At 39.0% G+C, this 22,237-nt stretch overlaps 1 protein-coding gene across 1 annotated transcript; it reads left to right on the forward strand.

The window, feature by feature from the left end:
• The first annotated feature begins 3,870 nt into the window (after window positions 1-3,870).
• On the forward strand, window positions 3,871-20,259 carry THAP1 (THAP domain containing 1). The gene is made up of 3 exons (XM_069075803.1): window positions 3,871-4,110; window positions 14,674-14,869; window positions 15,242-20,259. The coding sequence occupies exons 1-3, from the start codon at window positions 4,040-4,042 to the stop codon at window positions 15,614-15,616; spliced, it is 642 nt and encodes a 213-aa protein (XP_068931904.1). The 5' UTR covers window positions 3,871-4,039; the 3' UTR covers window positions 15,617-20,259.
• The last annotated feature ends 1,978 nt before the right edge of the window (window positions 20,260-22,237 follow it).

The following is a 22,237-nucleotide window of genomic DNA, read 5'->3' on the forward strand; positions in this document are numbered from 1 at the left end:
GCCAAATCTTCTCAATTTAATCTCCAAAAAATCCACACCCTCTTCCTATTCAGTCACCACCCTAATTCAACCCTTTGTAACTTCTGGCCCAAAAATGGACCCCCTGTTTCCAGTCATTCCTATTTGCAATCTCTCCTTCATTTCCCACCTGGCTGTTCTTCTGAATGATCTCCAGAAACTCATCATTCTGCAAGATTAAATCAACTCTGAAACTCATACTTCCTCATAACCCTGTGGCCCTTGTATCTCTTAGAATGGAGAGGGTGGAGGACATAAATTGGAGAGTTCCTCCCAGGTCCTTCACCATTGAAGGGGAGCATCCATGGAATTCACCTCATCATTTTCCAGTCAAGCTCTTTAGTATTTTGTGACCTCCAGAAACTCATCAGTCTGCAAAATGAATGCCATTCTGCAACTCACACCTCTTCAGATCATTTCGCATCACAGCCATGGTGCTGTGTCTCCCCATTAGATTGTGAGTTCCTTGAGGTCAGCAAACTGTCTTAGGCCTTTCTTTGAATTTCCAGTGCTTAGCACAGTGTCAGGCACACAGCTGGCACTTAAATATTTACTGACTATTGACACACCTGCCTCCAATATAAAATACAAACTCTTTAGCCTTTTATCTTTCCAGTCTTATTTTGTTACTCCTTTCCTGAGCTCTACATTCGTATTAAACAGGACTACAGTCCTGGAACCTCTCCTCCAGTTGGGGCATTCAAAGACACAAACCCATGCCCAAATTCACTCCCACTTCATCTCTACATCTAAGAATCCCTTTCTTCTTCCAAGGCGTAACTGAATGTGCCCCTTCAGTGAAGCCTTCTACTTCCACAATTTCCATTTGTTAATGTTCTCTCTCCTCAAATTACTTTTGACTAACTTATCTGTGTTCATGATGCATCCAAGTATAAGAGGTTAAGTCTTTTAAGGCAAAGCCATTTTTGACTCTCCAGAAACTAGCCCAGTGCCTTGCACAGAGTAGAAGCTTCATAAATACTTGGGAATTCATTTCAGCAACGATTAGAATGCTGCTTAGAATCAACTCTGAAATATCCAGAGAAATGGTTTATCTCTACTTCCTGAAGGTTACTTCTTTTCCCTTATGTTAATTTTTCAATACTTCAAAAGATCCATTATTGGGGCAGCTAGGTGGCGCACTAAGTGCCTGCCCAGAGTCGGGAGGACCTGAGTTCGGATCCTGCCTCAGACACTTCACACACACACACACACACACACACACACACACACACACACACACACCTAGCCGTGTGACCTTGGGCTAACCCCAATTGCCCTCCAAAAAGCCAAAAAAAAAAAAAAGATCCATTATTTCCTCCCTCTGGGTACCTCTATCTACCATTGCATATAACAGCTCTTCCAAATCTTAACATAACCATTGGTTGCAATAGCACCAATCCCCTTCCAATCACATAAAAAGTATTGGAGTTTATTCTAAATCTGTCCAATTTAGCAGGCCCAGCCAAAAACTGTGTTCCACTGGTACAGTGTTAAAAAAAAACAAACCCTGAGTTATTTCCACATAATGAATAACGAGGCTTTAGAGTAAGATCTCGGAGAGATATGTTAACATTCTTTAAGGCTAATGTTCTCTAATGTTAACATCTCCTTTTTTTGGGGGGGGGGTAGAAATTGGGGGAAGGTAATTGGGATTAAGTGACTTGCTCAGGGTCACTCGGCTAGTAAGTGTCTAAGATTGGATTTGAACTTGGGTCTTCCTGACTCCAAGGACAGTCAGTGCTCTATCCAGTGGGCCACCTAGCTGCCCCCTGAATTGCAATCTCAGCTTTTACTCTTGTGACTGGTATGAAGCCCTACACAAACACACAAAGTGTTTTTTAATAAAAATTTTGAAGTATATGTAAAGCAGTCCACCATTAAGAGGTGGGATAAAGTTAATTGTCCTCTGTAAAGCCTGAGGATTAGCAAATTCCATATAGGAGTTTTTAACTTGGGGTATATAAACTTTTAAAAAATATATTTTGATAAGTATTTCAATGTAATTGATTTCTTTTATAATCCTATGCATTTTGTTAATTTAAAAACACTTTTTTTGAGAAGTCCAGGTAGGCAACTAGGTGGCACAGTGAAGAGAAAATTGGATGTGGAGCCAGGAAAATCTGAGTTCAAGTTAGGCCTCAGACACCAGCTGCATGATCCTGATCAAATCTGTCTCAGTTTTCTTATTTGCGAAATGGGGAGTATAAAGAGTCAATAAACATTTATTAAACTCCTACCCTTTGCTAATTACTGAAGACAAGATACTCAAAAGTATACAAAGAAAAGTAAAAAGCTCTGAAGGAGTTTTGGGTCTAAAGGGGAAATATTAAAACAACTATGTACAAACAAGTTATATACAGAATAAATAATAGGGGGGCACTAGAATTAAAGAGGATGGGGAAAAGCTTCCTACAGAAGGATATTAAGTGGGACTTGGAGGAGACCAGGAGAGAGTAGATGGGGAGAGAGCATTCCAGGCATGGAGAACAGTCAGTGAAAATATCCAGAGTTGATAGATGAATATCTTTTTCAAGGAAGAGCAGCAATATGGAATTGTTTTGCATGTCTGCAAATGTTATAATCTATATCTTTATACAGGGTACTATGGCTTGCCTTGTGAAGGGGGGGGTGGAGGCAGGGATGGATAGAATTTGTGTGTGTGTGTGTGTGTGTCATACATGTTTGTCTCTGTTACTGAGTGGAAGAGGGTGTATGTATGTTATACATGTTTGTGTCTGTGTTACTGAGTGGGAGAGGGTGTGTCTGTGTTACATACATGTGTTTGTTTTTCATTTTTAAATGATTACCTTGGTTTGTTTTAAATCTAGTTAGATTTAAGAGCACCTACCTACCTCTCAGGGTTGCTGTGAGGATGAAATTAGATATTGGCAAAGCACTTTGCAAACTTTAACGGGCTATATAAATGCTAACTATTTCACCAGAGTACTAAAAAGATCCACGACATTAAAAAAACAAAACAAAACAAAACTAGGAACCACGGCTCTAAAAAAAAGCATCTACAAAGCTTTATTCGATTATTAGTCACCTTCCTCTTCCCCATCCCGCCCCAGTGGAGCATAAGTGATAACTTATGAATCGATCTAGAATATTTTGAGCAGTAGTTTCAGCTGGTGCCATCCTTAACGACAGACAATTCAGCCCACCCCTCTCCCCGAGATGCAGGGCCCTGAGCAAGTCACTTCTCCCCAACCTGTGGCCTCAGTTTCCTTATGTGTGTACAACGAGGATCAGAAGACCTCTAAGCACCCTTCCAGCTCTATCTTTCTAGGATTTCTCCTAGGAAAGTTTCTCAAAGGTTGATCAATGCATTCTCTATCACTCATAGGAGCGCAAGCTACACAACTCTATCGATTTCGACGTCACGGCTTCCAAGCACTACCTCTCCCAACAGAACAGAGCTGGTGGGCGGGGCTTGTGATTTCTCCACCTCCTGCGCGCGGCCGCCTCGCCCCGCCTTTCGTGACTTTCACACACACACCCCCTCTCACGACGGCCCCTCCCCTCAAGCCAAGCCTCAGTCCGGCCTTCACGCAATAAACTCGGGTTTCGCCGCCGCGAACTTAGCAGTCTCCGCCCTGTCCCGCCAACTCCACAGGCTCCGCCCCATTCCCCCTCGGCCTCCAAAGGGGAGGGAAGGGCTGGTCGAATCAGCTCTGCGCGAAGGTGTCGGGACTCCGCCTGCTGCCCGCATCCGAATAAACGTTACCTCTGGGCGACGAGCCAATCAGAACCGTCGTCCGAAGCTCCTCGCGAGAGGTGAGGCTGAAGCTGCCTCCGCCATCTTGGAGATGGGAGCAGACGGGCGATGGCTGTGGTCCTGCTAATGCAAACAACAATACAGGCACATTAAAAGCTCTCTTGGAGTGAGCCGAACTTCCTCCGCTCTGGCTGGCCGGCGCTAAAAAAGGGAGTGGAGTGTCTAAGTCAGGTGCGCGGTGGTGGCGGTGGCGGCGGTAGCAGCTGCTCCTGCCCGCCCCTACGGCCCAAAGCCGGAAGGATGGTGCAGTCCTGCTCCGCCTATGGTTGCAGGAACCGCTACGACAAGGATAAACCCGTTTCCTTTCACAAGTGAGTTTCCGGAGCGCGGCACGGGAACGGGATTAGTCTTAGCCCTACTGGGGGCTAGGGGGCGCGCGGAGGGTCAGGCCGGGGGGGCGGAGCCGGGCGCGTGTCCTGGCGGGCGCGCGGCGGCGGCGGCGGCAGCTGCAGCAGCAGCAGGGGGAGCGCGTGCGCTTATGAGGGGGCGGGCCCACCGAGGGGGCGGGGCGGAGCGGAGCCGGCATGGCTCCCTGAGGTGCGAAGCGCGATCCTAGAAGACTGTTTACTGGTCAGTCTCTGCACGGGCCGCGGGCGGCACCCTTGGGCACCCGAAGGGCTGGTGCTGCTCCGGCCCCTGGTGACCACTTAATGCGTTCGAGGCCACAGCCCCGACGAGAGCCAGTCCTATGGCCTCCAAGGCCTACGTCACCTCCCAAAGGGATTGAGATGTTCGGCCTAGGGACCTTGTGCCCCCTTGGGCTTCTACCAAGGTCTCCCGCACCTGTGAGGCCTCCTCCCAGGGCTTCCTGACGGCCCAGATCCCACCTCCGGGGAAATGGCCAAAGCCACCCGACGTATTCTAAACGAGCCCCAAGCTGGACCCTTGCCTGGAAGGCGGCGGCAGAGATGAGGCTGGGGCCTAGAGCCACCCAGATGCCAGAGCCCTTAGCTCGGTACCTGGAGTCAGCAAGATCCGAGTTCATATGCGGCCTCAGACACGTACTAGCCGTGTGACCCTGGGCAAGTCACTATTGCTTCCATCTGCCTTGGGTACCTTATCCATGAAATGGGGGTACTGTTAGTACCTACCTCCCAAGGTTTTGGTGAGCATCAAATGAGAGAATGTTTGTAAAGCGCTTTGCAGACCTTAAAGTACTGTGTAAATCCTGGCTGCTGTTGTTATCATTGTTATTAGCCTTAGTAGGTGGTAGGTAACGCAACCATAAATGTTTGTAATTTGCTGTATGTGACCAGAGTGACCCAGCCTGGGGTTTAAGCCAGTGCGTTTCTTTGGAAAGACCATTGTGCGTTCAGCCCATTACTTATAATTTACTGGGAGCTGGAGAGTTAGGTTGGACTTCCAGTGGAAAACCTTGGTTTCCCTCCTGCCTCCACACTGGCTCTGAAGCCATAGCTGTATCACTTACTCTGTGAGTCTCAGCATTCTCCTCTGTAAAAAGATGCTATGAATGTAGACTTGTTTAAGTTTCTCTTCACCTCCCTCCCCCACAATATATATACATATACATACACATACACATAAACACACATAGGTGTATGTATGTGTGTGTATGTGTGTATGTGTGTGTGTGTGTGTATATATATATATATATATATACACTATCCTATTGGGGAATCAACATGCACATCTATATGTGTGTGTATTATATATATGTATGTATATACACATGCCACATAATTTAGAAGTGGGGTAAGTATTAACAGCTAATGGGATCTAGAAAGGCTTCATGTGGTCTGACTGAGGTTCATTTTAAAGGAAACAAGGAATTCCAGAGGTTGGAGATGACGGACATTCTAGGAATTTGCCAGCGCACAGGTTCCGAGTAAGAAAGTGGATTGTCAAGTGTAAGGAACAGTAACAAAGCCAGTTCAATTGAATCAGAGAGTATGGGAAGCCGATGTTTTGTAAGGCTGGAAAGGTAGGTGGGTTGTGGGCAGGTTGTAAAAGGTTGTAAAAGCCAGAGTTGACATGGTGGTGACAGGAAGTTAGGGATGTGGCAGGTAAAGGGGGCTAGAGTGGTGAAAGCCTTGAGGCCAGGAGACTAATTTGTAGGTGATATATGGCCCCAGACTAGGGGGTAGTACTGTGAACAGACAGGAGATTGACATGAAAGATGTCATAGAGGTAGATAGGACAAGATTTGGCAACTGATTTGAGTAAAGGATGGCATAGTTTGTGAACCTGGGTGGGAGGATGATGATGCCCCCCACAAAACTAGGGAAGATCTGATGTGAGAGGTTCAAATGAGATCATATATTTTCTTTGCAAAACTTAAGTACTGTATAAACTTCAACTGTAGTTATTATGGGGGGGGGGGGAGGATGTGGAGGGAATGTAATCAGCCTGCCAGAGATCCTAAATATCCCTCAGCAGCAGCTAGAGGCACATAGGCTGACAATGTTTTCTGTAAACTAAGTCTTAATTCTGAACCATTTTTGTTTAGTGGACCTCTGTAGCACTCTGATAAAACCTAAAGACCCTTTTTTAGAATGTTTTTAAGTGCATAGAATACATAAGATTACAAAGGAAACCAGTGATAGTGAAATACCGCGTTACCCTCTTTCTATCAGGGAAAGTTTGTTTCTTTGAAAGGCATTTTCACTAATGGTTAAGATTTTTTTAGATTTTATCCTCACTATATCAGAAAACTAAATTTGATTTGACCAATAAGTTCTAAAGAAAAGGAGTGTTTGACCTGGGATCGAATCTGGGCTCAGATACTTTGCACCACACCCAGAAATAACTAGGCATGTAACCTTGAGCAAGTTACTTAACCTCAGTTGAGTTGCTTTTTAAAAAAAAAGAAAAGGAGTGTTGTCACAGGGGACTTCAAATAATTCAGAAGACTGCCCTGTGAAACGAAAATTAGGCTGTTATTGATTGGCCCAGCTGGACAGGAATTGTTGGGCAAAAGGGGAGGGGAACATCCAGAGAGACAAATTTCTAGATAGCAGATGGAAAGAGCTCCAGGCCTGGACTCTAAAAAGACCTAAGTTCGAACTTAGCTTCAGACACAAGCTGTTTGACTCTGGGCAAATTACTTGACCTCAGTTTGTCTTGTCTGTTAAATGGGGATGGTACCTACCTCCCAGGGTTGTTGTAAAGATCAAGTGAAGTAATTAGCACAGTAGTTGTCCAAAAATACATTGGATATCTTGGGAAGTAGTGAGTTTCTAAGAATGATAATAATATCAGCATTTATATTGTACTTTACATATATCATCTCGTTTGATCACTGGAGGCCTTCAAGAAAGAGTTAAATAATCACTTGTTGAAGTCATTGTAGAAGGGATTCTAGTGTACTAAGTGACCCCTTAAGTCCTCTCCAAGTGTGACTTCTTTCTGAAAATCATTTTTAACTTGAAAAATTGATTGAAACCATATTAGGTAGTCCTCATTTAAAAAAAAAACAACTGAAAAGTTGTCTATAGTCATATAAAAATGTTATAAATGACTGTTGATTAGAGAAATGCAAATTAAAACAACTCTGAGGTACTACCTCACACCTATCAGATTGGCTAATGTAACAAAAAAGGAAAATGTTGGCAGGGTTTTGAACTGATGCAACCATTCTGGAGAGCCATTTGGAACTATGCCCAAAGATCTATAACCGTGCATATCCTTTGATCTAGCAATCCACTGTTAGGTCTATATCCCAAAGACATCCAGAAAAAAAGGAATAAGTACCTATTTGTACAAAAGTATAACAAGCTCTTTTTCTGGTGGCATGTAATTGGAAATCAAAGGGCTGCCCAACAATTGAGGAATGGCTAAACAACTTATGGTATATGATTGAAAGGGAATATTGTTGTGTTATAAGAAATGACAAGCAGGGTGATTTCAGAAAAAGTTAGAAAGACTTAAATGAACTGATGCATAGTAAAACGAATAGAACCAGGAGAATGCTGTACACAGTGACAGCAATATTGTTCAATGAAGAATTGTGAATGACCCAAAACAATCTCAAAAGACTAATGATGAAGCATACTATCTGCCTCCAGAGAAAGAATTGATATTGTTTGAATATAGACAAACATGCTATTTTCACTTTCTTTCTTTCATATTTTCTTTTATTCTAGTCTTCTTGTACAAAATGACTAATATGGAATTACCTAATTGTACATGTATAACTGTAGCAAGCAAGCACCCCAGTATCCCCAGGGTGGCTATCAACACAGGTTCTTAGATCTGCTTCTCTAAAGGAAAGCAACTCAAAGTGGGTTAATAATCTTGCTTTAATCAAACATATCATTTACCTAGTTCAGGAGAAAAAGGTCAGCACCCTGAACTTCAGAGTATACAAAGGTTACAAGCAGAAATTATAAGAAGACAGAGAAACAAACAGATCAAGCAGACAGGCCTCCTACTGTCCAACCATTACATCACCATTACATCCATACCTAGTCAGTTACCAGAGAGGGAAGCATCAATATCTGGGTTTTTCAGGGGGGGTGGAGGGGAGGGCTCTCAACAGCTGCCCAGAGTCTCATCTGGTCAAATCACACAACACTTCTCAAAGTGAGCCCCAAAACAAAGTCTTACATCAGGGATTATATATAGCCTTCTCCTTGGTCAGAGATTGTAACAACCCTCTTGACCCACTGCCCAATCACAAAGCACCAAGGTGTGAGCATTCCTGAAAAACAAGCCTCCCACCACAGGCTCCAGGTGCACTTAGCCTAGGGGCAGGGAAAATCTTAAAAATTTACATTCCTATAACAATAACCTGTATCTGATTGCTTACTGTCTCAGGGAGGGGAGGGAGGAAAGAGAGGGAGAAGATAGAATTTGGAGCTCAACTTTAAATAAAAATGTTAAAGAATTTTTAAAAAGTTAACAGTATTTCATTTTGCTATTTAAAAATCAACCAAGAGGCCGCTAGGTGAGGTCCGGAGTTTAAATCCAGCCTCAGACACTTAACACAAAAATTAGCTGTGTGATCTTGGGCAAGTCACATAACCCCAATTGCCTTCCAAAAAGGAAAAAAAAAAATCAACTGAGATTTCTAAAATTAAAGAATTATAAGATTTAAAACTGGAAGAAACCTGAGAATCTAATAGCCCCCTCATTTTATAATTCTTTTTTTTTTTTTTTTTTTTTTTTTTTGGAGGGCAGTTGGGGTTAAGTAACTTGCCCAAGGTTACACGGCTATTTTTTTTGTGGGGGTGTTAAGTGTCTGAGCCTGGAACCGAACTCTGGTCCTCCTGACTCCAGGGCCGGCACTTTACTCACTATGCCACCTAGCCGCCCCTTATTTTATAATTAACTTTAAAAGAACACTATATACACTTAAGAGTTTCAGAGGGAGGTCCTGCTCCCTATACCTTCCCTCCCAATGTGTGTTTTGGCTAGTGTCCAAAAATCAGTAATTTCATTGTTATGTGAGGACAACCTAAGTAGACTTTTAACCCTGTCAAAATTCTCTAATTTGCAAAATTGCTGTTTGACATGAACTAGGTACAAATACATGTTTATGCCAGTTAAATAAACACTGGACACTCCAATAGTAAGAAAGTTCAAGTGATGAAATTGACCATCCAACAACATACATTGGTTGAGCTCCTACTATATGTTCAGCACTATGAAGGATACACAAGTATAAGCTTTGAAGGGTTTTCAGATTTGTTTAGAAAGATGACTGATACTTGTGAAACAACCATAAAACACTTTTAAGACCAGAAATCTAAAGTTTAGAGGAGAGGGTTAATGAGGTATTGAAATTACCGGGGCTTGGTGTGGGAAAAAGAACATGATTTTCCTTGGCTATCAAGAGTGGAGGAAATTTGAGGCAAGTATTAAAATAGAGTAGATTTGCTAAAGCTTTACTGATAGTTACCCCTATAAAAAGAGGAAAACAAGCATTACCAGAATTTAAGGGGACTTTTGGGGAGGGGCATTCCTTTACTTACTTATTTATTCATAAAGTCATATATTATATGTCATATATTCAGTCATATTCTTAAAAAAAAAAAAAGAACTTTTTGAGCACCTGCTTTGTACCAGGCACTGTGGAAAAACCAGAGCTTCTTCAATTTGCACAATGATTCCTAGCAGGGTATCTTCTGTGAACCCATGCCCCATCTTCCACTCCCAAAATATGATCTGCTTTCCCTAGATTGAATTTTCACCAAATTTTTTAGAAATACTTCTTCCATTGCTGAAGGTAATGGCCCCTCCTCTTCTCTTGTCCTTTAGTCCTGTGGCACACACCAAACACTTCCTCAAGAATCCTCTTCCCATATGTACAAAAATATTTATATCAGCTCCCCATGTATTGGGCAATGGATGAACAAATTACAGGAAAGTACAATCCTCTTATTTGGTTGTACTATATTTACATAAATGCCTATTCTGTTTCGGGTTCAGCAAGTTCAGAATAAAAATAAAACAACCCTTCTCTTAGTTTCTCAAGGCTTAGCTCTAATGCCTCTTCCTCCATGAAGCTTTTTGAGATTGATTCCCCCCTCCTTCTTCCCCAGCTGTTAGTGCCTATTATTTAGAATATAAGTTCTTTGAACACAGGTACTATTTCACTTTTGACTTTGTATCCCCAGGGCTTAGCACAGTGCCTGGCACAAAGTAAGCTTAATAAATTCTGATTGAGCAAATGATCTAGTCTTCAGGGAACTCTTGAACAAACTTTTTGTTTTAAGGATTTTTCTTTTGTCACATGAGTACGACATTACTGTTAATATTTTGAGTAGCATTATTGATAGTTTAAGAAAATAAAGTGAATTTTTCCTTCTGATTATGTGATTTCTAAAAGTTGACTAAAATTCTTAAGTGTAATTAAGCCAGAGGTCAAAACATTTTTGTAGTAAACCATATAGCTGGTTTGGTGTGGAATTGCATAATAGTGAACCATTTACATGCTGTCCAAAGGTCTGCAAAGTGCTTTACTTATATTATCACATTTGATCTTTATCACAGTCCTGGGAAGTAGGTGTACGTTATGTTATGTTATGTTATGTTATGTTATGTTATGTTATGTTATGTTATGTTATGTTATGTTATGTTATGTTATGTTGTGTTATGTTGTGTTATGCTGTTATGCTATGTTATAATTATCTTTTTTCTCACCCAAGCTGAAGTGCAAGTCCCACACAGATCTGCACAGGAGTTTTGACCTCTATTTCCAACTGAATGGTTTGCCTTTCTTAGGCAATTTAGACCTACCTTTCCTCTCCTCCTTTAGCCTTTCCCTACTCTTTGGTGCTAAACAATAGAGCTACCTTAGCCTGGTGCAGCTCAAAACTCCCCAACTCAGGACGAGATCTCTTCCTCACCAAATCTGGAACCTCCCTGGTAACTGGGATTTCAGGTATATGCCAAAGTATATTATCTCCATTTTACAGATGAGGAAACTGAGACAGGCAATAAGTAACTTGACTAGAATCACACATCTATTAAGTATCTCAGGCAGTGTTTATACTCCAGGTCTTCCTGACTAATTCTAGCACTATGTAATGGACAACCTAGATAATCCCTATATACAATAGTAATTTAAGTTTTACAAAGCACTTTACATAATCCCATTTAGTCCTGACAATAGTCCATTGAGATAAGTTTTAAAATTTAAGCTCAGAGTAGTGACAAGTCCCAAACTAGACTTCAATTGGGTCCCAAGTGACTTCGGCATCCTGTGGGAAAGAACCTGTCGATGAGGGGCAGCCTGAGGGAGTCAGTAATGCAGGAAGGAAGACTTATCCTTGCCGTTTGTGTGATTGTGAGCAAATCCTTTTTTTATGTCTGTTGTCTGTAAGATGGGGATGATATTTATTACCTGTACTGCTTATCTCACAGGAGGTGTTCAGGTGTCCAGCAGCACTCATGAGAATTGAAAGCATTAGACAGAGATCAGCTGTTAACCAAGAGCTTTCAGTCTGTTCAGCCTCCTCGTTTTTCACCAACAACTGAGGATCTGGAAGGGGAAGGGATTTGCCCAAAGTCCTATGGGTGATAGATAGAATGACTGGGCTTCCTCCGACTCCACATTCAGAGCTATTTCTGACATACTGACAAGTGCCAATAATGTGCAAATTCACATGTGATGCTACTAAAATCCTAAAAGGAAGTTCTGGTGAGGTTAATCCTTGAGCATAGAAGTCCAGAAATTTCTTCTGGGCAGTGCTGGTATTTTAGTATACGATCTTGAACCAGTCATTTCTCTGGGCCTCAGTGACCTCATCATTAGAATAAAGATGATCTTCAAGACTGATTTCATTTGTTTCTTAGGAAAGATCATGAAATTATAAAACTTGACTGTTGGAAGAGACCTTAAAGGTGTGGTAGAAATAATGTTGGATTTGACAGAGGACCTGGATGTGAATCTTGGCTTGGCTGTACTTTCTCTGTGATCCTGGGCACATCACTTACCTCTCTGACCTTCAGTCCTTCCTCTAAGATAGAAGGGTTGGACTAGATGAACGCTTTCAGCTCATAATCTAAGATCTTCTTGTCTAATAGCATATATTTACATAGCAATTGAAATTTTTAAAAGTCCTCATGATCATTATTTCATTTAAACTTCACCACAACCCTAGGAAGGAGATGCTACAGGTATTAGTGAGATTCACAGTAATTTACCCATGATGACATAGCTAGTGTCAGAGGCTAGTTTTGATCCCAATTTTTTAGGTTAAACTCTAGGTCTAGCAGTTTACCCGCTATACCAAAATGCTTCTCAAGTTAAGCCTCCCTCATTTTACACATGAGGAAATTAATTTGTCACTAGATGTTTTATTTTTAATCTAGACAAATATTAAATTGTCAACAAATTGGCAGCTGAATAAAGTCTAATCTCAGACGTTGGTGATAACATGCTGACATCAGTGTCCAAATAAACTTTTGATACTCTTTAAATACCAACATAAATTTCTAAAGCAAGCTCTTCCTTCACTTAGACATAAACTTTTAGGTTTTTATGGGAAAATTTCTATTTCAAAAAACATACTTTTTAAATTTGAAAATCAGTGCAAATAAGCTAAGAGTAAAGAAACATTCTTTAGCCAATTCATATTCCTTTTCAAGGGACCATTTAAACTTCTTTGTACTTTCCAAGAATGATTTTCTGATTGGTGAAATAGAAACTAAACTGGATGGGCCTCAGAAAAAACCTACCTTCCTCTGAGCCTTGCTGGCAGCGAGGCCAGGAAGGAAGGAGAGAAGGTGGCGCAAAGGAGTTATGTCAGCTTGGCTCAGCTCTCCTACTCCTCGCCTGGTGGAGGAGCAGCACTGGTCAAAATGATTCTAAAGGACCTTCATTCTCTGGTGGGTTAGGAATTAATGAGGAGGCAACACACACGTGATGTTCTTCTCCCATTTTAGAAATTCACATAGTCACATAGCATTAGATTGGTTCTAGTCATGCCTTTCAGTGTGATGATCTGGAGCAAATCACTACCTCTTGATTCCGTTTCCTCATGTTTGAAATGAGGGGTTAGCCTTTAAGATTACTCTCTATGCCAAGAAGTGTTTGTTTTATCTAGCTTTGGAATAGTCAGAGGCATCTGTAATACATAGGCAGTCATTGTACGTTCAGTTCCATAATTCCTTTCTGTAAGATATCTCCCAGCTTTGTCCTGATGTTGTCCTGGTTAGGTGGTAACTAGGAATTATTGAAAGTTGACTAGAGTAAATCCTTGTACAGAAACTTGTTAAGAAACTAATTTATTCTTATTTGTAGATCTTTTCCCTGCGTCAGAAATCCAAATATAAATGAGTAATATGGAATATGAGTGTCGAAAAATTATATAATTTGGGAATGATGTTGCATTTTTGCTTGGCTCCTATGGTTCATTGTCCAGGGTGGAATGAAAATTTTCTGAGCCAGAAAATTGTTGTTTTGCTGGTAGTAGTTGACCATTATGCATCTAATTACCAAGTTAAGTACAATCAATGATGTCCTAAAATACTTGCTTTTTATTTAAGTTTTCCATGCTTTTTCAGTTTTTACTAAACTGAATGTTTTATATTATGTTGTAGTCTAAGGGTTACTTTAAAATAATTTTATAAAAACTAATTTTTTTACTATAATTTTGATAAATGAAACTACTGATGATTACCTGCTTCACTGGTTGTTTTTTTCTGTTCTTTTACTGGTTAGGCTCTATCACTAATAATTCCACATGTTCTTTGGAGAAAGTTTAGTTTCTAAGTTGGAACTTTTTTAATCCTTGGGAAAAGGATGTTGAGTATTAATTCTTTTTCTCTGAAAGTGCTTTACTTCAGATTCTCACCTTTTTTACCACCTGGAAGCTAATTACATTCCTTCAGGAATGAAATTCAACTATGACTTAATCAAATGCAATTTTATTCAGTTCTTATGCAAGATGTGTTTTGGGTGTCTTTTCCTTTGTGAACCTTTTAAAATACTATTAAAGAATAAAACCTAGCCTTTAAAAGGCTTTGTAGATAAATGGAGCTATTCTCTATACAGAGTTGCATTCTGCATTTAGACTATCTGTCTTTCAAGATAATAGCTCTTGACTTTGTGATTTAAACTAGTTATTTTCTTCCTCCTGGAAACCCTACTCTTGTTGGCTTTCTCTTGGCTTGTGGGTGACTGACTCCTGGTACTTGAAGACTCTGCCAGTGGAGCGTAAGCTGGGGTAGTTATGGCATTCAGTAATAGACATTATATGTGTTCAAGGGCTGGCCTAGGCAAATACATATTAGATAATCTCATTTTCAATTCCATGAAATGTTGGCAATCTTTGTTAGTGAACAGGAAGTATCCTCAGTGATGAAATCTTCGAGCTTTCAAAATTTAAAGGATAATAATTTTCATAATACCTTTAAAAATTTCATAGGCATGGACAAGATGACAGAATTGAATTATTCTTTTGTAGGTTTCCTCTTACACGACCTGATCTTTGTAAAAAATGGGAGGCTGCTGTCAGAAGAAAAAACTTTAAACCCAGCAAATACAGCAGTATTTGTTCAGAACACTTTACTCCAGACTGCTTTAAGAGAGAGTGCAACAATAAGCTACTGAAGGAGAATGCTGTACCCACGATATTTTGTTTCACTGAACCACATGACAAGGTGATAATGATTTTTTAAGTTAAAAAAAAAATGGTCTTATTAATTTTAAATGGTTTCATGTTTAGTTACGCTGCTTTTGTATCTTACTCCAAGGTTAGAGTATGCCTAAACAAATACAATGCTACACTTTGTTTTTCTATTAATCATTTGAAAATTCAGCCTCAATATATTTTTCTTCTTAAATGATCATCCATAAATCTTTAATTTTATACTCTCCTTTACATAAAAACAAGGTTAAAAATTTTAAAACTTCAATTCCTTCAAGAGAAAAATCTTTTAACCGTGCTTCAAATAATGGCATTTAGGTTATTCATGCTGGTTATTGAGGTCACTTATTTTGAATGACTAAATTACTTTGCCTTATTGTTTTAGAATGAGGACCTTCTGGAGCAACAAGAACAGCTCCCGCCCCCTCCTCTAACACCTCCTGTTTCCCAAGTAGATGCTGCTCTTGGATTATTGATGCCACCTCTTCACACCCCCAATAATCTTGCAGTTTTCTGTGACCACAACTACACTGTAGAAGATACAGTGCATCAAAGGAAAAGGATTCAGCAGCTCGAAGAACAAGTGGAAAAACTTAGAAAGAAGCTCAAGACTGCACAGCAGCGATGCCGAAGACAGGAGAGGCAGCTTGAAAAGCTCAAGGAGGTTGTCCAGTTTCAGAAAGAAAAGGATGCATTATCTGGAAGGGGCTATGTGATTCTTCCCAATGACTACTATGAAATAGTAGAAGTTCCATCATGAAAGGATCTATACACATTGATGGGGCAGGATTACAGGGCCTTATCAGATGAACAGGAGATTCATTTGAAAAATTAAACATTCTTAATTCTTTATGTAAAAGCACTTCAGGACTTTAAAACAATAAAATTGATATGTAATATTAAAATGTAAATTTTTTGTCCATAGTAATTTTAGTTTTTTTACAGTTTGACAAATTTTAAAAGCTATAGACTAACCTCAGAGTGACATAAGTTTATAATACCAGTTTTAAGATAGAGGATTTGTTTTTTTCTATTTTCAGTATTTATAGAAATAGTATAAAATCTGAAGTGAAAAAAATTTCGTGCAGTAAAAATGATGTAAGTCTAAAATGAAAACTTTTGGAATCTGTTGGTTGCAAGAACTGATGATAATTTAAATAGAAAGTATGGGTCAGATCATGAAACATACCTTGTCAGCATAAGTTGACCACATTTTAAAACTAGATATTTTATTCATCTCTCTGCATCAGTTTGACCAGGCTGTTTTTTTGTGTCAAAGGTTTAGTTGTCTCTGGGAAGGAAATATTAAAATGATTTCAGATTTGACAGTTAATTCTGTTCTCCATTCTTTGCATCCTTTTGCCTAAAATGTTTTCATTGTAATGACTCAAGAATTTTCCATATTGGTAACCTTTGCATTGCAGAGTAGATACATTCTAGCTCTGTTAACCATAAAATGAATTTCTTTAAGGATTCTACTTACCTTCTCCATCCCTAAACCCCATTCCTATTATGACACATTTCCACAATGAGAAAAAAAAACTTTCAGTAAACTGTTAAAATTTTTTGTCAAGGAAGGGATAAAGATAATTAGATACATGGTATACTTTTGAATCATTTCTCCTCATCCCTTTTGGACTGAGTTTTATAATGTGTTAATAGTGCTGATAAGTAATATCATACTTAAGTAAGTATTCCATCTTTATGGAATATAACCTAAAATTCCCTTAGGTTCCTTTCAAACGCACACAAAAAATTGTTTTTTAAATCCCTTACTTTATCATAACATAGTAATAATAACAGCTCACTTTCTTATCTAACACTTTATGGTTTACAAAGCATATGTGTTCTCAGTATAAGTGCTAAATTCTTTTTTTTTTCTTTTTGGAGGGCAATTGGGTTTTAAGTAACTTGCCCAAGGTCACACAGCTAGGTTTTTTGTTTTTGTGTGTTAAGTGTCTAAGGTCAGATCCGAACTCAGGTCCTCCTGACTCTAGGGCCAGCACTCTACTCACTGTGCCATCTAGCCTCCCCCAGTGCTAAATATTAAAAATAGCTTTTTAAAATGATCTGATTAACACTTTATTTACCTTCTTATTAAATGTGGTTTTTAACCATAAAGATTCTTAGTAGAACTTTTAAGAATTGGATTGTGACTTAGATTTGCCCATAAAGAAGACTGGTGAAACAAGGTTGGGGGGGGGGTCCCATTCTGTAAGAAGAATGGGAAATGCATTCTCAGACACATCAGTCAGCAGCAAGTATTTTATTAAGTACCTACTATGTGCCTAGCACTGTGCTGGCAATTTAAAAACAAAAATGAAATCCCTACCCTCAAAGAGCTTACATTTTATTTGGGAAGGACTTATACATGTCTAAGCATATAAGAGACAATGAAGTAAAAAAATTTGAGAGTCCCTCTTCAACTTTACCATCCTTTCCAGGACTACCCTGACAGGTAAATTATAGTGATAATCTCTGGCATTATGTTTGAAACCAAAATGTGTTACAAACTACTGCCCCCATGGAGAATTTTCAGCATTAAGACTTCCATGTTTAACATATTTTCAAAGTATGTTGAATAATGACCCTATTTTTGGTAGAGTTGGATCAGATGGGGTTAGAGCTATGAATTCATTAGTATAGGGAACTTGGAATTTGAGAGAGCTACCCATGCACCTTGGTACCTTCTCTAGAACTTAAAGTCTTAGTTTCCCAGAGTACTAAGAAGTTAAATGACTTATCCAGGATCACACAGGTAGGCCTACTCTATGCACTCTACCACACCATCCAGTTAAAATATGAGAACCACAGGTTCTAAGTGATTTACCCAGGCCTAGCCTTTTAGACTTGGATTCTTGATGGCTTAATTTTTCAAAGGAATGGTTGGAAAAAACTAGAAATATTAAAAATTAATTTTTGAATCACATTCATTCTTTGCTGATAATTGTAACAGCATTAGTTTTGAATTGAAATTAAGAAACTATCTCTAGCCATGCCTGAACCTAGGCTACGGATGAAGTAAAAACCATTGCTAAGCATTAATTTTGTTTTCATGTGTTTACCTTAGCACTTGTTAAGGGACATGTATGTGTAAATGATTTATTCTATCTTCTTTACATCATCAACTTGAGGTTGTTTCTATGCAAACATCTTCACTGTTTTCAGTCAGTGTTTTCTCTCAAACTTCACTTTGATTTAGGACTAAATGTTCAATTTTAATAGAGAGATAAAAACCATAATGATGTAGCATTTTATGTTTAACTCTCTTGCCTTATCAGAAATAAGTACCAATCTAGAGAGAACTAAACCATTAACACCTACTTATCTTTAAAATTTGTTGGTACTTTATTGCAGGATTTCTTAACCTTTTCTTTTTTAAATGTATAATGGACACCTTTGACAGTCTGGTGAAGCCTATGTACCCCTTCTCAGAATAATGTTTCTAAATGCATGAAATAAAATGCACAGGATCACAGAGGAAACCTGTTATATTGACATACAATTATAAAAACATTTTCTAGACAAGTTCATGGATCCCAGGTTAACCTCTGATTTTTAGGATGAATTTGGAATCCAGCTGATTGTTTCTGATTTGAGATGCCTAACTTTTAAAATGCAAATTGTTTATGTAAATTTTGTTGTATTGATGTCAAAAGGAGTAAGGCTTTAAGTTTGAAAAAGTTTCTATAAAAAAGCATGATACAGTAAAACGTCTAATTTGGACAATTTGAGGAGACCAGTATGAATTACAGAATATTTAAAAAATAGATGCAATTTCCCATGGTGGTAGAACGTCCCTGTAATTCCTGCTGCCAGAGGAGGCTGATTCACATGGATCACTTGGGTCTGGGAGTTATAAGCTACATTAGGGCTAAAGCCAATCCGGTGTTCACATTAAGTCCAATACCAGTATTGGGAGAAGAGGGTTCCACGGACTAGTGGACTAGGAGACTTGTCTAGGGTGGGCAGGCTCAGGTCAGGAACAAGTCAAAATTATCATTGATCAATAAGTGGATCAACTTGTCAGTGGACACTACCCTTCTATCTGGACAGGATAAGAGGACTCAGACTCAAAAAATGTAGTCTTAAAAATTTCAAGTACACTTTCCATCGTATTCCATGGGCCCCATATCCTAGAAAGAGCATACTGGATCTGTCTCATTGAATATATAGTTGATTTGTATCGATATCATTTGCAGGTAAGCATTTTAATAAAATTCTTAATAATTAACAATTGAGTTAAACCTGCCCTTTATAATCTTATATGACTTTTGCTAGTAGACCTTTTCATATTGTAATGCAAAGCTCAAATGAAGATCTTCCAGATTAGTCCAAATCAAGGAAGTTTTACTGTAATCCAATTTAGAAAACTATTTTAGCTGTTTACTTACTGAATTTGTGTTACATGTACTAAAAATTAGTTTTCTGTCACAGTAGGGAAGCATGATGTTTACAAGTTGTCAGCTGATTGGCCAATTCTTTTTATTCGATGGAAAAAGGAAATTGTTTATGTTTAAAAAAAATTTAATAAGGCACACATGTGATGCTTTTCTCCATCATGCCATGCAATGATGGTAAAGCCAAATTGAGACTTGATTTGGTTTGATAGTTTACATTTCTGGGAATATTTAATTACATTTTTAAAACAGTAATTCCTCAGTCCCCACAAAATCCACTTTACTACCATTCTTTTTTTTTTCTTTGACATAAATCACATAAAAAGTGATTTACTTAAAAATCTTTAAGGCATTCCAGAATTTTTAAAGAAAAGATGTCACCAACTGGTAACATCTATAAGGCAAAACCCAAGCCAACTGGCCATCCAGCTTTTTCTAGGGGCCTTGAGAAAGTAAACAACCTTCGAAGGTTCCTGCCTTTAGTTTAACCATATTATTTCAGGTCAGTATTGTGTACAGTGCTATGTTTAAATAATTTAAATGTTCATGTGAAAATAAAAATGCCAAAGAACTTGCACAATGGTTTAAGATGGACTATACAAAAAGCAAACATAATGGCACTTAAGTAATAACTATTCCTTTCTAGGACTATGTGGGATTTGACCATGAAAGACTGTATTCATATGAAGGACTCAAATATTTTTAAAGCTATAATAACCTGCTGACAATCTTAATTTTATTAATTGCTCTGCCATCTTGAAATTTTATACTTCCTGTCTTAGTTCCTAAGCCAAGATTTCATAATTAATAGAGTTGTGCCAGGATCGGTGATACTCAATGAATAAAGGTGTTTTAGGTGGTAAAACAAATTGTTACTGACAAATTCCTGACTTGATACTTAACCTTGTTTTCAAGAACACAATTTCACCAAATGAAATACTTGCTTATACTCAAAAGTACTTTAATAGAAAATTAAATATTTTAATAAAAAAGTTTTCAAGTATTTGGCTACAAGTATTCAACTAGTCATTTTCTACATATGATGAATTGCAACACCATTACCCTCTGATAGTGCTTTCTTTTTAGAACAGAAATCATCCCAAAGTGCCTTTGTACCAGATCTTAAAGAAACTTAATGATAGGAAAAGTATTATAAATGCATCAGGAAATCTGAGTCCATTTGGCAGTTCTGTCACCTGCTAGCTATATAAGCTTAAGCCAGTCATTAAACCTCTAAATCTATTACAGACAAGGAAACAGGTCCAAGAAGAGGTTACTGACTTGCAAGTTTACTTCAAAGTCCAAAACAAGGCTTGATAAATCCTGATACCAACAATATTCCTGTGGCAACTAGAATCTGCAAGTATAAGAAGAAAGGAAAAATCAGAACTGGGGGCTGGGGAGATGTTTATTTTGTTTTTGCCAGGGCACCCCAACTGCAAAAAGGGAATTGTATTTTACTTAAGAGAGGGGGGTATATATTCGAGGTGGAAGGATGGGCCTGCCTCTGGGCAGGAAAGTGACTTGCAAGAGTATCCCAGCTGCAAAGAGGGAGGGTGTTGTAGGGCTCGGCAGACAGCAGTCCACAGACGGCATAAAGGAAAACCCGCTGGGCCAGGAAGTTGTTCACTAACCACAGCTCTGATATGCTGTAGAATTTTGCTAAGCTTACTGGCCTATGTGGTTTGCAAACTATTCCCTATCACCCTTTTTTCCAGCTCTGGAGTACCTCTTGTTCACAGTCTTTCTGGGATCACTGACCTGTATCAGAATTCAGGAATCATTTCTGCCAGCTCTTTCAGAGCCCTAGAACAGAATCTGTCTTGATCTGGTAACTAGAACTCAGTGAGTACAAATAAGTTCCTTCTTACCTCTTTATATCAAATTAAGAGTTCTTCCTAAAGCCTAGATAAGACATTCACCTGCATAAGAAACTTCTGTAGCTTCTAAGATAAAATAGAAAAGCTTTCAAAAGTACTTAAATTTATTAACTGTCAGTTACCAGACTGCTCTCCCTCCTTCTCATGTGCTCTGTTCCAGTCAACCTGGCCTATTCTCTATTTTCCATACAAGATATTTTGTCAACCACTTCAGTGCCTTTGCTCAAGCTATACCCCGATTCCTGGATACACCCCCTCCTCATCTTTACCTGTTGGACTCCCTACTTCCATTCTAGGCTCAGTTCAGTCCTGGTAGCCTACAAAAGGCCTTTCCAGATTTTCTCATGTTAGTGCTCCAACACTCCAAATTACTTTGTGTACATTTTGCATAACTTTCTCCGTACACATCTTGTTGTTTTTTTTTCCTCAGGAAAATTGAAATTGAATTTTTATATATTTTGTTAAGTCTCCAATTGCATTTTAATCTGCTTCAATGCTTACTGGAGAGTATTACAGGCAGCAAGGCCTTTGACACTTCTCGTCCATTCTTTCATTCTGCCCTACAAATGTTTTACCTCTATAATCCACAAATTTGAAGTTCCATTATCTGGCCATAACTTATTTAAAGTCTTAAAATAAATCAAAGTCATGAGTTGAGGAATAATGAATCTTAGATTGAGATAGTGCAGCAAATCTGTCACCCTGGGGGATGTCCAGTGGATTTCCCAATCAAAGAGACTTGTGAAAGTTTTTATAATTTTAGGAGGAGAGGGGGAGGAGGCCATATGAGGTAGCAAGACCTGGTCATGAGACCCCAGGGCCTTTAGCTTGAACAAGCCAAGAGTCAAGTAGCGAAGTTGATTCCAGTTATAGAGAACAACCAGTGAAAATATTCCGAGTAGGTTGTGAAGGTAGGAAAGGGACGATTTGATTACATGTAGGATAAGTGTTTGTGAGGAATCATGGATGACACCAAGGTTTGGTGCCTGTTCTGAAGAGGAATATTAAGAAACAGGAATAGGAAAATTGAGAAGGAGAGTCTGGAGGAAAAAAACCTGACTTGGTTTTAGGAGTAACCTTGTCTACATATGAAAAGGCCAG

This window comes from Petaurus breviceps, unplaced genomic scaffold, assembly GCF_028583685.1.
Source record: "Petaurus breviceps papuanus isolate PSGF00001 unplaced genomic scaffold, PetGlider_PUasm1.0 90919, whole genome shotgun sequence".
Classification (NCBI taxonomy): Eukaryota; Metazoa; Chordata; class Mammalia; order Diprotodontia; family Petauridae; genus Petaurus; species Petaurus breviceps.